The 15882-nt window shown below is 30.7% G+C and overlaps 1 protein-coding gene across 6 annotated transcripts in view; it reads right to left on the reverse strand.

Moving 5' to 3' along the window:
- Positions 1-15882, reverse strand: part of LOC105231645 (homeobox protein 2) — a 47063-nt gene that overhangs the window by 21091 nt on the left and 10090 nt on the right. For 4 of the 6 annotated variants that reach the window (XM_049449534.1, XM_029552595.2, XM_049449535.1 and 1 more), the window contains one exon: positions 2685-3158. In XM_049449534.1, the coding sequence (XP_049305491.1) occupies positions 2685-2983 (299 nt within the window). In that variant the 5' untranslated portion in view covers positions 2984-3158. Of the gene's footprint in view, positions 1-2684; positions 3159-9762; positions 10008-15882 lie in introns of those variants that run through there. The other 2 variants (XM_029552592.2, XM_019992209.2) reach the window with 2 other exon arrangements.

Consider the following 15882-nt stretch of genomic DNA (forward strand, 5'->3'; position numbering starts at 1 on the left):
CAACCGCATTTTATCTTTAAAGGCCGCTTGTATTTTTAATTTATTTTGTATTTTAATTTCTTTGTTTTGGAAGGTTGCAGCCCATTTCTGAAATGGTAAATTATAAGAAGGAGAATGCATTCCATAAACTTGATTCTAGCATGTAAGGATGAAATTCCCAATTCACATGCATCAGGTTTAATTGTTTTCATGGAAACTAACTCTAAGTTGTTCATTTCAGTAGGTTTCGCTATACAAATGTAGCATACTGCTGCTGCAGTAGTATGTGTCACTATCTGAGCGGTTTTACCATCCAGCATTGTAAAAAGGAGCTTGTGTAATACATTAATTTCCTTGCCCTTTACATGAGCGCCTGAAAGTATACTACATTTTTTTGGCTTTTTGACCATTTGTATGAAATATTGGAAGCGACTTTTGAAATTAAAATCGATGTTACTAAAAGGGACGGTAATTGGCGGTTGTTTTTTTTTTTTAATTGAAAGTACAGACTTGGAACTTTCATTTCTTTATAGTAAGAGGGCTAAGCAAGGCAAAGCACATAAAGTTTTTTTCCATCAAAAAATGAAAAGTTGATATTTTTTAGTATAATTTTTGAAAAATTATAAAAATTAGCTTCCTTTGCCAATTTCAATAAATCTTTTTTTTTTATAAACAAGTAGGTGCTATATTTTCACTAAAAAATAAAAGAAAAGTCATAGCTATAAACTTACACACAAAAAAAATTCTTTATTTGGACAATAATTTTAATCTGATTTTATTGAATAACTTTCCGTCGACTTCTGTTAGTTTTTTTAACTATAAAATTTCACTTTTTATAAAAAACCTTGTTGAATTTTTCTTATCCAAATATTTCTTTACAAACCAAAAACATTAAAGTTTTGAAATTGGAAAGTGAAAAAATCCTATTTTTTCCGCCGAAATGCCACTGTGCAACGCACTGGGCTAGCTAGGCTAAGTGCGCCGTCTTTAAACGCATTTTTCTCGAAACTATGTTTTTGAAGTCGGCTGACAAGATTTCTCGAGTACTACTCAACCGTTGTTCATGAAATTTTACACAGGTCTTTGAGGTAGAGTTCTTAAAGACTTGGGCGATGGATATTTTTTTTTCGACTACAATTATTAGAAAAAAATGTCGCAAATTTTTCAATTTTTTGTAAAAATGTCTGCCAAAAACCTAATTTTCAGTTTTTTTCCTTCAGTTCGCGAAATCTTCACTGAATTTTTTCTTTTTTTTTGTAAAAATGTCTCCAAAAATCTAATTTTTATTTATTTTTTCCTTCGTCCAAGTTCTAAGTTAAAGTTTTAACTAAAACACGTATTCTTTCACTTTAGATGATCGTGTAAGGAGTTATCCTGCCAACGCGGGCGCATCTTTTTTATGAGGGATCACCGGAAATGGCGTTGCGATGGCTGAGTTTAGAATATTTCTTGTAATAGAATATTTAATTTTTTATATGAGAAAAAAATTTTTGGAAATATACTGTTTTTTACTCGAAAAAAAAACCCACGTAACCACTTAATTGTAATTGTTTTCTATTTTTTCTTTGCTTAGTTAAAAAAATTTGTATCTCGCTTCCAATTTCTTGAAAAAATATTTCGTTTTGTGGATTTTGCAGGAAATTCAATGTTTTGTACGTTTTTTTTCGTAAACGCTTTTTGATCCACCCTAATGTATATGCGTATAGTACGCTTTGTCTTATTTTTTTACCAATTTCAATTTTGAATATGAAATAACGGATAATTTAAAAACTTGTAGAGAACTAACTACTTGTGCTATCAGAAATTTTGACAGCATAAATTGCAGAACTTCCACAGTCTGTACAGTTTTTATGGATTCGCTTTGACTTTTCGTATTTCGACATTTGAAGGGCATACTTCGGTACAGTTTTCTGAGTTATTCGTATTTCCGTTTACAAAATGTGCTTATGTTAATAGAGGAGCCTTTTGTCGATGTATTTATTAATATATGTGGATAGATTTGTATGTAGACGCGTATGATGTTTTTTTTTTGTCTTCCTGAAATAATACTACATGGACACGACCTATACCTGAAGATACATAGTATATGTACTTCAATGTATATTTTTTAATGTTTGTATGAGTGAGTAATGATTGTAGAAGTGCCAATTTAAAGTAAATAAAGTATGAAAAGAGGCTGAACTCAAGGAGATTATAAAACAGAGGTGATTGATAATTAAAATAATCATTACAACGCACAGAAATATTTATCGCATTTTTTTATTATAAATGATTTTATTAATTACAAAATTCACCCTTTAACCCAAAGCAATTTGTATGGCGGCGGTACATATGTATACAGGATTTATTGATTCGTATTCACATGTACAAAAATCTGGTAATTTTGGTTACATATCATAAGGGAAGGAGGTAGGAGATGGACGAGGAGGTGAAGTTGGACATAGTGATGGAATTACAAAAGGTGTATGTTGCAATGAAGAAGGTGCTACTTTGGGAAAGTTGGGTTTGGTGGTTGGCATTGATGCGCGGTAAGGTTAAAGCATATGAGTTGGAATTGTAATGGACTGAAGGATTTTTTTGGATATAAGGTTATTTTTATTTATTGTAATTTATATAAATAAATTTTATTGCTTAATTCGTAAAAATACTTATATATATATATGTATTGTGTGTATTTGTTGATAACGTAAACAAGACAAACTTACCCGAGCGTATTCCAGTTGTCAATATTGCCATCCTTGTTATTATTATACCACGGTCCACCATGTCCGGTCGAGGAACTAGTACTGCTGCTGCTGGCGGCGTTGCCGTTGCCGTTTCCGCCGCTGCGAGCTTGCCCGTGCGCATGTGTGTGTGTATGTGTTTGCAACTGCTGCTGCTGTTGCAATAAGTGATGTGAGGATTGATTGTGCGGGGAGAAGAGCAGCCGGCAGCGATGATTGCGTGATGGCGCATTCCGCGAGAAGGGTCGTCGCGTTGCGCCCGTGTGATTGGGATTCAGCATGACTGCAACAAATCGCTACTCTATGAAAATCGCTTTTCGCGTTGACAAATATCTTTATTTTACTGTTATAATATTAAGGCGTTGGCCTGCGACTTGTTTTTATTTATATATATATATGTAGAGGGATATATATATAACTATTTATCGGTTTGAAGATAGCCACAATATTCACTAACTGCAAAGAGTAGAAAGAATAAAATACGCCGTTCTTAATAGATGCCAACCTATCGAAATAAATGTATTGAAATTTATTACATATGTACATACATATATAGGTATGTATATAGCAATTTTTCAAAATAAAACAGAATCGTATATTTAAGAAATCGTTTTAAGTTAATAAGTTTTCCGATGCCACAGCACAAAATGTTCTCTAGAGTCCTTTTTAATAGATCTGATGGAGAAGCAAACGCACCTCGCCCCAAGCTACGCTAATAATTGCCACATAGTGCAGCGAAATATTAAATATTTAAGAAATAGCGCTGTAATGAAAAAAATGTATTCCAAATTTGGTGTTACGGCTAACTGAATGATTATTTTAGTGCCCTTAATCGAGATCTAGTTTAGCAAAGAAGAAGCAAGAACCTTAACTTCTGTTCGGTTCAAGTTTTCCACACAAATCTTGCTTTAGATCAACCGGTTTATATGGTAGCTATATGTTATAGTAATCCTATCTGAACAATTTCTTTGGAAATTGCAATATTGCCTTAGAAAATAACTCATACGAAATTTCGTGAAGATATCTCCTCTAATGAAAGCGTTTTCCATACAAGCGCTTGGTATCAATTGTTCAGTTTATATGGCAGCTATATGCTATTGTGGTTCCGACAAATAAGTAGCTTTTTGGTGAGAAAAGGACAGTTGCAAAAATGCAAATCGACAGGTAGGTGCTAGTTCTTATATATATACAGACAGACAAGCGAACATGGCTAAATCAACTCAGCTCTTGCTGATAATTTATATATACATTATTGCATATATCGTCACCTTAAACATGCAAAACAACGTATCAACACCAAAATCGAAATTGAGTATTTTACTGCTAACGATTCACTAGATAATATTACATATAATCATTTTATAACCAATATATAACCATTTTATAACCAATATATACATATAAGTATAACAATTTTATAACCAATACTCAAGTTTTGTTTCCCTATGAGTGGCTTATTTTTTTCTTCGCCTATAAACTTATGAAAAGTAATGTTACGTTACTTTGCATTTTAGATAACGATATATGTTTACTTTTGGGTGTTACATACTTCGTGGCAAAATTTATATACTCCGTTAAGGGTGTCACGCCTCATGTCAACTTTTACGATAACGATTACCATACATATATATACGTACATACATATAAGTATATATGTACAAAATAAGAAATGTGGCACACCATATTTATTGCAAAAGCTCCGTTTTCGTAAAATTATCAAAGCAAAGACATGCAAATTTTGGGTATTTTTTTTACTAGTGCATTCTATATTCTATCACCAGATTAGTCGTAAAGCCTTTACAGGCCTTTAGGTACAATGGACTTTATTAATATACATACATACATATATACATATGTAAGAAAATATAATGCGAGTAAGTAAATATAATTACAATCAATGAGTTAAATGTCTTACCGATATTCCAAAACTATACAACAAAAGGCAGTTGGAAGAGGAAACGCGTTAAGGCTATTTGAAAAAGCATTTTACATACGTACGTACATATTTATTTAACAAAAATGTATTAAGTGGGTGCGATTTTAGCGAAAAGGTCAAAGCCATCAAAGGCGGCTAAAGTGTGTACAGGGGGGGATGAGAGGAGGAGAAAGTGGGTTGTGTAAATAAGAGTGCGATAAAATGAACAAAACAGTTAAATATTGTATGTAAAACCCACAAATGCATCAAATACATAGTATACATATGAGTACAAAAATTAACTAAAAGCCATGGCGGTAATGAATAACAAATACAGTATTTCACGTTTATGCTTTTTAAGTGGTTAAATGCATTTATTGTGCGCTTCTCATTTATTAGCACCCATTTCGTTTGCGATTTGGTTTGCATAGAAAACTATATATATACATATATATATATATGTAATTACAAAGTATTTATATTATAACGCAAGTACAAATATAAGAGAATAATATACAGTAAATGAATGCAAAATTAATACACTTGTATTTATGTAATTAAAGTTTGTTTTTGTTGCACAATTTCAGTTCTTTCACATTCTTAATTAGTCATTAAATGCTTAGCTAAAATAAATATGTAATTACAATACATCACAGTTATGCAGTTGACAGAATTAAATATTTTTTTTTTATTTGGTATTTCAAATTAAATGCTATGTATTTTAAAAAAGAACATCTACAATCATACAAATCTACATACATATAAATATCATTTATTAAGCATTGTGTTATATATAGTAGCCGCAAATAAGCGTATAAACTGTGTATATATATTATTTTGTCTACATTTTCCTTGTTTATTTATTTTATTCGTTGTTTTTTTTTTCCTTTGTTATCTCAACATGCTTTCAGTTTTGATATTTACCACAATTTTAGAATTTATGAAAATGTTTGCTTTTACTTGTATGTATGTATATATATTTCTATTAATAAATTTTTAACTTTATAAGTAGCACTATACGATAGGCCTGCTGATAAGTGAAGCTTAATGTATAAATGACTGGTTAAAGTGTCGCGTACTCGTGAGATTGTGTCACCAAAAAATGGAAAGCAAAACATTGATAAGAACACTAGGTGTTTATAAGCTTAGGTATGTATGTGTATATGTATACAGTGAAATTCCCCATTACGCATAGGCCACATAGCCGGACATCTGCCATAACTGGACAACTTTCATGAACACAATGTTTTCATTATTAACTCTTTAAGTTTTAACTTTAGCTTAGAAAATGTTAATAATTTCCACTCGTTGTTGAATCATATACCTTTTCATGCTGAAATGGCAAACCTTACTGAAGCGAAATGTCAAAAGAGCGAGAAAATATATGGCGTCGTTTGTGTTCCACTGAAACCCTCGTAAATTGCATACAAAAGTAATTCCTATAAGTGAACATGAGAAAGCTTCAATGACCGAAAACGGACACAATAACGGTAAAAATTGTTCAAGCTTTGATAAACGAACAGGATTTCCTAAAATTTGTCAAAAAAAAAAAAACAAATTGTTTACTGTTTCCGTTCTTTTTTAATTTTTATCAGTTTTTGTTGTTTTGCGATAGTTTTTTTAAGAAACAAATGGCATAATTGGCATTCATTCGCACCTGGCTGCTGTTGTCCTACATTTCCTACTTCACTAGAAATATAGTTCTCAGTTGCAACAGCTGACTATAAGAAAATATTTGAAATACTCGTTTTTTCCACGCCCCCATAGACGAAACGCTCCCTTAGCCGGACAAAAACGTGATATGTGTCCGGTTATGAGAAATTTCACTGTATTCATTTTTATATTAGCAATTTAAAGAAGAACAAAGTACAACTGTATATAATACGTGCTAAAAATTTAGGAAAAATGTGTATATATAGTTATACATATGTGTATGTACATATATATAGCGGTGATCGATGTGTTATGAGACTTATGAAGTTAGATAATTTTTAACTTCTTCTTTTCAGTGCATGCTAGTAAATGAAATTAAATGGTAGACACAATTTAAGCGGTCAACGTAAAGGTAACTGAAAAAATTTTTCCTTATACATATGTCCACATATATATTAGAGCGGGTTGATTTTTTTCTAAAAAATTACACACATATGCGAGAAATGTTATGTTATAGTTGTACGATCTGACCGATGTCGGCAAATGATCAATAGAATTTTAAAAGGATATCGCGAAAACTAGCGCACAAATTTTTAAAATCAATCCAAAACTTCTCATTAAAAACATCTGGTGCGAAACCGGTTTTAGTCGCATAGTCTCTTAGGCAAAATTATTCAGAATGATCCGTAGCACATTTTCGCATGCGCGGTTTTTCTTTTTTTTTGGCTCGCTTTAAATCAACCCGCTCTAATGTACATACATACATAAGAAGCAGTATAGTTATGTGCACGTATATTCATATATACAAGTGTTTACATATGTACAAAATAAATTTTATTAAAAAAAATCTAATATTATTAAATGGTGGGAATAAGTTAGAATTTATATAAAATGTGTGTCCAAATATAAATAGTATTCAAGCATACTTCAAGCGCTCTTTAAGCTTTCAAATTTGTGTATTTTGGAAAATTACATTAAAATATATACATACATACATACAATGTTTTGCCATCAAAAATTAGCCAAAGCGACATGTTTTGACTTTACTTATCTCTTAGTTTTTACGCCTTGCCGGTCACACATATGTATATTAGGAAGCACATTACACATTTACCAAGTTAATTATTTTTTAGCCTATGCCTCCTGAAGTTTCAGTTTATGCTCTTATAAAAATGGAGTAAACAAGCTGTTTATTTCCGTTTAAAACCGTGCCTAAGTCATTTTACTTTTTCCATGTATTTAACATGGATTTTTTGTTCGTTTGCACAATATTTTTTAACTCCAAAGTAAATAGAGATAAACTTTTGAAAACTAAATATTCTAATACAATATTTTTTCGCTCCACAAAGAAAGTGTTATTAATTTTTTACATAAAAACCGAATTTTCATAAATCCTTTTCCTTCAAAGAGTTCCAAAAAAAAAATAAAAATTTGAATTTCGAAATAAAAATCGAGTTTTTTCTTTCAAATAATTCTAAAAAAATAAAAATTTCAATTTCGAAATAAATATCGAGGTTTTTCCTTCAAAGAATCCTTAAAAATAAAGATTAAAATTTTGGAAAAAAATTTTTTTCTCTTCAAACATTTCTTTAAAAAATAAAAATTAGAATTTCGAACACGAAACAAATCGAGTTTTTTCTTGGAAAGTGTTCTCAAAAAAAGAACCAAAACTTGGAATTTCGAAATTAAAAATTTTACATGAAGGAGTTCTTAAAAAATTAAAAATGCGAATTTCGAAATCGCAAAAAAATCGAGTTTTCTCTTTGAAAGTGTTCCAAAAAAAAATTTAAATTTAAATTTCGATATAAAAACCAGTTTTTCCTTCAAATAGTTCTAAAAAAAATATAAATTGGAATTTAGAAATAACCTCTCAGCAATACCTAGAAGCACTATTGTCCAACGAATGAACCTTATTTTTATGTTTTCGTTCTAAGAAGGTGTCATTAATTTTTTTCCACAAAAACTTGTCTTTAAAAGTTATATGTACGTAGTTAAAGTTATGCATCAATTCTGGTGTATTCATACAGTACACCATGGCGTATGAGCAACACAGAATTTATAACGCACTAAAGTTCAAGTATGAATTCGCAGTAAATTGAGTTTGCGCATAACTTTAAGCGAATGCTAGAAAATACTTATCCGATATTTTTTGTAGATTGTATTAGATTATCTTTTTCTCATGGTCAAAAGTTTTTTTGTTTTTTTGTTTTGTAAATTTGTAATGGGGTTTCTTCCATAGCTGAGGTATGCTCAGCCGCTCCAGGGTCAGCCTTGGGACCCACGAACCCTTAGCAAAAAAGAGACGAGTTTTATCCTCGTAAAGTTGTATCCACACCCCACCCCTTATGCGGACAGCCAGACCAGCGTGATGTATACAGTGGTGATGAAAACGAACGAGATTGGCGAGCCAGGCGTTGACGCTTGTTGAGGCTGGCACGGTGATAAAAACGAACGGTGAGTTGTACAACGGTGATTTGTACAACAGCGATCTGTACAACGGCGAATTGTATGACGGTAAGTTGCACAACGGTGATTTGTACAACGGCGATTTGTACGGTAGCTCCCCCCTGCCTGTTGCTGCTAGTTGCGACCGTCCTCGCTGGAGAGCTGGATGAAATGATCGCATTCGGCGTGAAGTGCTTGCTTATATAGCAGCATAGCGCAGCTTTCGTCAGTGTAATGGGGTGAGTTATGTGCGTAGCTTTGGTCAGTGCGGTGAGGTGAAGTTTAATACGTGCAGGATAATTCTGGCATGGTGGAAAGCTCTGCGTTGAGGTCTGGTGAGGTCTGGTGAGGGTGTTGAAGTAAATCATTGTAAGGTGGTGAAAGCCACGTTACAAATTTCAAAATATTTAGAATCTGTATATCGTCTTTTAGTCAAAAGTAAAATAATTTAGGCACGGCAAATATTGAATATAAAAAGCTTGTTTAAGTTGGCTTAATTTTTTAATATAAAAACTGAAACTTTAGGCGGCATCTGCAAAAAAATCGACTTGGATAATAACGGGCATCCTAATGTACATACATATGTACATATATAATTATGTGCATAAAGCCATTTATTCAAAAGTCAATTTAACGCGTGAATACTCATTTCGAAATACATATACATACATACACATAAAGACATGTCATACTATTGTAATATCTAAAATTTGTTGAACGAATTGACTACCGAGAGAAAAGACAATATTGCAATTGTTGTTGTACAAATGAGTTACTAATTAATTGTTATGAATGTACAAAATACAAGTATTAATAGCATATAAAACGATACACAATTGTGGTAGTTAATAGTAAGAATGCAAATATGTATAGGTGTGGCGAATAATTGTGTTTTTATGTGGTAATATTCGATACCAAGTAAAGATAATTTATGTATATTGTTGTATTAAGTAAATGGTAGTAGTGAATAGTTATTTAATTTTAATTTTTATTTTCTAACGTATTATGTAAATATTATTAGATATTTTGGTAAAAAAATTTTGTTACGCCAACTGATTTGCGTTCGCTCGCATGATTCCCAGCGCCAAAAATGCATAGCAAACAGCACTCACTCACATGAGCCTGTGGGTTTAGTAGTATTGTTGTTGCAACTCTGTGTAAATTCCCAAACAAAAAGGTTGTAGACATGAACTAGTTACAGATTATATTCTTGCATTGGCGTTATTCTTGTAACAAATGTTTTATCAACCAAAAACAAACCACCAACCAACCAAAATATGCAATAAAACAATCTAAAATTAGAAAGAGAAAAAAAACAAAAGAAGTATAAAAGTATTAAGAAAGAGAAGAGGAACAAATGTGGCATACTATACTATATATATCTATACTCTCTATATATATAAATAATATTAATAATAGTTAATAGATTAAAGTACTTTTTAAACACATAATTCTTGGACTACTCATTTGACTACACATTCATTACAAGACATTACATTATAAATATTAGCATGGATGTGCGTAAACGTACACATGTATAAAGATGGATGGTTGGGTGCATTCATATGTATGTACAGATCCACATAATATATATGTATATGTATATGCCTCATGGTAAGTTCGCCCATCGCGTGGTGATCAGCATAAGAATTTTTTTTATTTATATTTTGTACTTTTTATTTTTTTAGTTGAATACATTATGTTTGAAGCATACTGTGTCAAAATTTCAAGTGATCATACTTAGTTGCGAGTATTTTTATTCCTATCTTATGCATGTTTAACGTCAGTATTTAAAACTTAAAGCGTTTCCCCAAAACTCACGTTGGCGGCTTTCAAAACCTCTGCACTGATCCTTTTGAAATTTTTAACATTATTTCTGTATATAATTTACAAGAGTAAATCTAGTTTTTTCCTTCAAATGTTTCTTAAAAAAATAAAAATTGGAATTGGAAAAACAGCTTAAACAAAAATTAAAAATTTCAATTTCGAAAAAAAAATTGGAATTTCGAAATCGAATAAATCAAGTAATTTCCTTCAAATGTACTAAAAAATCAAAAATTGAAATTTCAAAAAAAAAAATCAAAATTTTTTCTTTAAAGATTTCTTAAAAAAATTGAAAGTAGAATTTCGAAATAAAAATCCAATTTTTCCTTAAAACAATTTAAACAAAAAATGAAATTTCGAAATAAAAATCGATTTTTTTTCGTCAAAAGTTTCTTAAAAAATTAAATTTTGAATTTTCGAAATAAAAATATAATATTTTCCTTCAAAAGTTTCTTAAAAAATTAAAAATTAGAATTTCGGAATCGAAAAAAAATCGAGTTTTCTCTTTGAAAGTGTTCTAAAAATCAAAAATTTGAATTCAAATAGTTCCAAAAAAATCAAAAATTGAAATTTCCAAATAGATTTCGACTTTTTTTTCAAAGGTTTCCTTCAAGTGCTTTAAAAAATTAAAAATTTTTTTAAAATTTTGAATTTTATCCTTCAAAGGTTTCTTAAAAAATAATAATAAATTGAGTTTTTTTTTTGAAAGTGTTCTAAAAAATCAAAAATCTGAATTTTAATATAAAAATCTGTTTTTTTTTACTTCTAGTTCTAACAAAGTAAAAATTGAAACTTCGAAATCGAAAAAAGTTCGAGTTTTTTCCTTCAAAAGTTTTTTAAAAAATTAAAACTTGGACTTGCGTAATAAAAATACAGTGTTTTCCTTCAAAAGTTTCTTAAAAAAAATTGAAAGTAGAATTTCGAAATAAAAATCTAATTTTTCCTTAAAACAGTTTAAACAAAAATTGGAATTTCGAAATGAAAATAGATTTTTTTTCTTCAAAAGTTTCTTAAAAAATTAAATTTTGAATTCTCGAAATAAAAATATAGTATTTTCCTTCAAAAGTTTCTTAAAAAATTAAAAATTAGAATTTCGAAATCGAAAAAAATTCGAGTTTTCTCCTTCAAAAGTTTCATAAAAAATTAAAACTTGGACTTTCGAAATAAAAATATAGTATTTTCCTTCAAAATTTTCTTAAAAAATTAAAAATTGGAATTTCGAAATCAAAAAAAATTTAATTTTCTCTTTGAAAGTGTACTAAAAAATAAAAAAAAAATAATTTCAAAAGATATAAATTCTTTAAATAATTTTAAAAAATAAAAATAGGAATTTCGAAATACCCTCTCAGCAATACCTGGAAGAAACTATTGTCTAAACAATGAAATTTATTTTTTAGTTTTCATACGAATGAAGCAACAAATCATGAGTCAATGCTGTAAATTTTTAAAAATATTTTTTCATATCAATTGTATACAACATTCATATATTACATATACTTAAAGGACTTACGGGGTTTCACGGTATCAAAAAAATTTATAGTCTTATTTAATTCTATAACGTCACTAGAATATACTATATATATCCCATTAAACATTTTATGTTACCAAATGACCAAAATTTTGGGTGAAATTTACCTAGTTTTTATAAATCGCAAAACACTTTGTCAATTTTTGATTTTTTCCAGGTCATTGTTCAGACAATACTCGTATCTTCTAGGGAAACTATCGTTATGCTTTGTTATATACACTTGTTGCTCTTCTAAATACATATGTATGTACATATGTATATATATATGTAGGTAGGTAGGTAGGTTCACATGACATAACTACTTATTGGCATGTTAAAGTAAATTGTTTCCACTGGTTACAAACATAAAAAGTGATTATTAAAAAACAGCTGATCTAAAAGCAGCAGCAAGAAGACACATTTAGGTGAAAACAAAAATATTAGGCTGACCAATGCAACCCACACACAACAAATAGCTAGACTAATTGAGAGTTGGAATAAAATAAAAACGAGTAGCGAAAAAGCAGAGGTGCCATTGGGTCTATGTCCAGTACGAGCAAAAGTTGCTAGTTACAGACAACAGTGCGTTGCGTCTTCACACAATACATAAACCAGTTAACGTACTATGTATATAGTAATTATGTACAATAACAAAGCATTTCGAGAACAATATATTTATGCATATACCTGGGAACCGGAAGCATGGTTCAATGAAATTATAATGAGTAGCTATTGATTCTGTTTCCTGTACCAATTTTTATTGCTCAAATTTCTAATTGTTGATTTTGTCCACTGTAACACTAAAAAGTTAAAACCCAGTTACAGGTCGCCACTGGCCTATTACTCGCCGCTAACAATGGCTACTTTAAGCCCGTTGCCTTCAATAACTAGCCAGGAAATCAAAGCGCAATGTTTAGCGATTATACACCGCATACATATGCATCTAGGTACATAATGTATAAATATTGTATATACATACTGGGTTTTCCAATATGGATTTTAAATTTCCTTAACAATTAGTGTTTTTTTTTGTTTTTTGTAAAGAAATAATATCACTCTTATTTGAAAACCCTTTATATCTAATCATATGTAATTTTTTTTTTCACTACGTCATTTCCAATTTTTTTCTAATAGTCAGTCCAATGGCAAACAAAGCAAGTTCATGGACACAGTGAAGTGATTGTGTTTAAGAATTATGAACGTTTACTCATTCCAATTAAGCATATTTGTTTTGGAAGTACATAGCGCCAAATAGCTAGTCTGCATGACACACCAAACTAGTCAAGAGATATACCAGTTTGCAATTAGATATTACTGCCTTAAATCCGTATAGCATAAACACATCAAACGAATTACCAAGTAACGACTTTATAATGAGTAGTTGTATTCGTATCAAAATATAAATATAACTCTTTTCTCTATCATGAACTAATTACAATTCTAACGAAAAAGCGTGAAAAATACCTGTTGCTTGCTTGCTTTTTATAAAATCTACTACCAACTAGTTCTGCTGGGGTTTATACTGGTAGTAGTGTATAACTCGTTGGTTTAACTGCAGAGTAGGTGAAGATAATTAGTTAAAAGATATTTTAATTACGAAGCATGCTGCGAAGAACGATATGATGCTATCGTAAAACCACAAAAAAATGTAGTAAGCTCGTTTGTCAGATTAAGAGAGGAGCTATTAACTGAAATAAGTTGTTTTCAAGCACAAATTTCACACGAAGTTTTCATTTATTTATGCCGAAGCGAATACAACTGGCAAGAAAATACATTAGAGTGATTGTCTGTCAATTAACCATGAAATATCTGTCCAGTTACAGAAAAAATGCCTGTAGATAACTTAAAACCAGCTAGATATGTGCCCTGAGAAAATAAAACTCGAATGAAAACAGTTATATTAGTTGTCTTCGATTCGTCATTTCTCTACTCGCTTCTGCTCGCTTGTCAAAAAAAAAAATATTACATGTAAAAGCAATAACAAGGCTATCGAGTGGTAAAAGTGGTATCTTCAATGCCAACAACCTTTGTGTTGCATATTTTAAAACAGTTTTACTATTGTTCAAAAGACAAATGAAAACAAAATTAAAAGTTATAAAACCGAAAACTCAAAATCAATTCATAGAAAAGTGAAAGCTGTGGTGCTAGAAAATCATTAGAGAAGTATTAGAGAGATGGAAAGAGAGCTCTCCCGAGTCCCTTCGAATGATTTTGGTGGATATTTTGGATATGAAATACGTTCTTGCTCGATTCGTCCCTTTCCACATTCATAGAGGGCATTATAACAGCCGGTAAGACAAAGTTTTATGAATTTGGCATGCAAACAAGTTGAAATCAACGGAATGGAAGGGGAAAAAACAGAAAACGAATAAAACACGTCAAAGCCGCTCAAATATCAAGGTTCTGCTCATTGTTTTTTCGATATTCGTGGTTTGGCGCATCATGAATTTGTTTCGGAGGGGCAGACCGTCAATAAGGAGTTATATTTGGCCATATTGAGGCGTTTGGGTAAGAGCGTCCGTCGAAAACGACCGGAATTGTGGAAGAACAAATCATAGATTTTACACGATGATAAAGCACCATCGCATCGAGCTACGATTGTGACCGAATTTATGGAGTTAGTAGGGTAATCTTTTTTCAAATGTTTTTTTGTTTTTTTTTTGCATTTTCTGTTCTCTGATATCCTTAGAATTAATGTAGAAACCCACTTTACCATTGGAAAGTTTAAAAAAAGGTCCAAAAATAATAATACCGCTCGATGTTCGGAGCTCTCGGAGTGCACACCTCAAACTTTAAACGCGTACAATTTCCGGGTACTTTTTTATCACAATATATTTAAAATCATGGTGGCACCTTAAGTTAACATAATTTTATTATTTTCTTAACGTGTTGCGATACTAAAAAAGAGTGAAAATCACATGCTCATCAAAGTATACATAAATTCATATGGATACCTACATTGGAAGGTTGGGTGCACAGATGACGAAAGCGCGAAAAAAGTTAGAGTTAAACGGAAAGTGAATATTTATTCGTAAAAAAGTGAAATTTGCATTATTATTCATTTCATGTTCTACCGCAGCAGCAAAAGTTAGGAAGCGAATCTTTTTCATAGCTTGAAGACCACTTATTTGTCTACTCTTGGTTAGCTTTTGAACAGCCATGAATGCAGACACTTATTTTACTACATTTTATTTCAGTTTCAAAGAAAACGATAAAGAGATATACATACATACATATACAAAATGTAAAATTAAAGCAAAGAGACTGACTATACCGACTTGCGACCGGCCGAAACTCAGCTTAATCTTCAACATTTTTTCATTTCCATGTGCTTTGGTGTTTATTTGCATTGTGTTTTTTCCCATTAGTTTCTGGTTTGTGTTATTTTTATTGCTTACGCACATACATTTGTATTTGTGTGAGGCGATTCGAACATTTTTAGTATTGTGGCAGTTAACCACGTACATATGTATGTATGTATGTGCATTTGCAATTTTATGTTCATTATTGCTCTGAGATTTGAAAATGTTTTCATCAGAATGCTTTTATGATTTGGTGGAATGTAACAGACTTTTTTGTTTTTAGTATATGGCTGCAGTCGTGAGGTTTTCTTGTCCTTGTATATATGTATATTATTTTGATCTTATGTGTGTGTGAATATGTGTATAATGTCAGCTTTTTAATGCTGACATTAAATTTTTTCCTGCTTGATAAATATATAATTTATTTCCTTTATACTTTTTACTTAAGCAAATGTCATTGTTCAATCGTATTAATCATCTGGTTTGCATTGAAATTATTTTCAATGTTGCTTTAACGGTACCGCTGTTATTCAT

This window comes from Bactrocera dorsalis, chromosome 2 (assembly GCF_023373825.1).
Source record: "Bactrocera dorsalis isolate Fly_Bdor chromosome 2, ASM2337382v1, whole genome shotgun sequence".
NCBI lineage: Eukaryota > Metazoa > Arthropoda > Insecta > Diptera > Tephritidae > Bactrocera > Bactrocera dorsalis.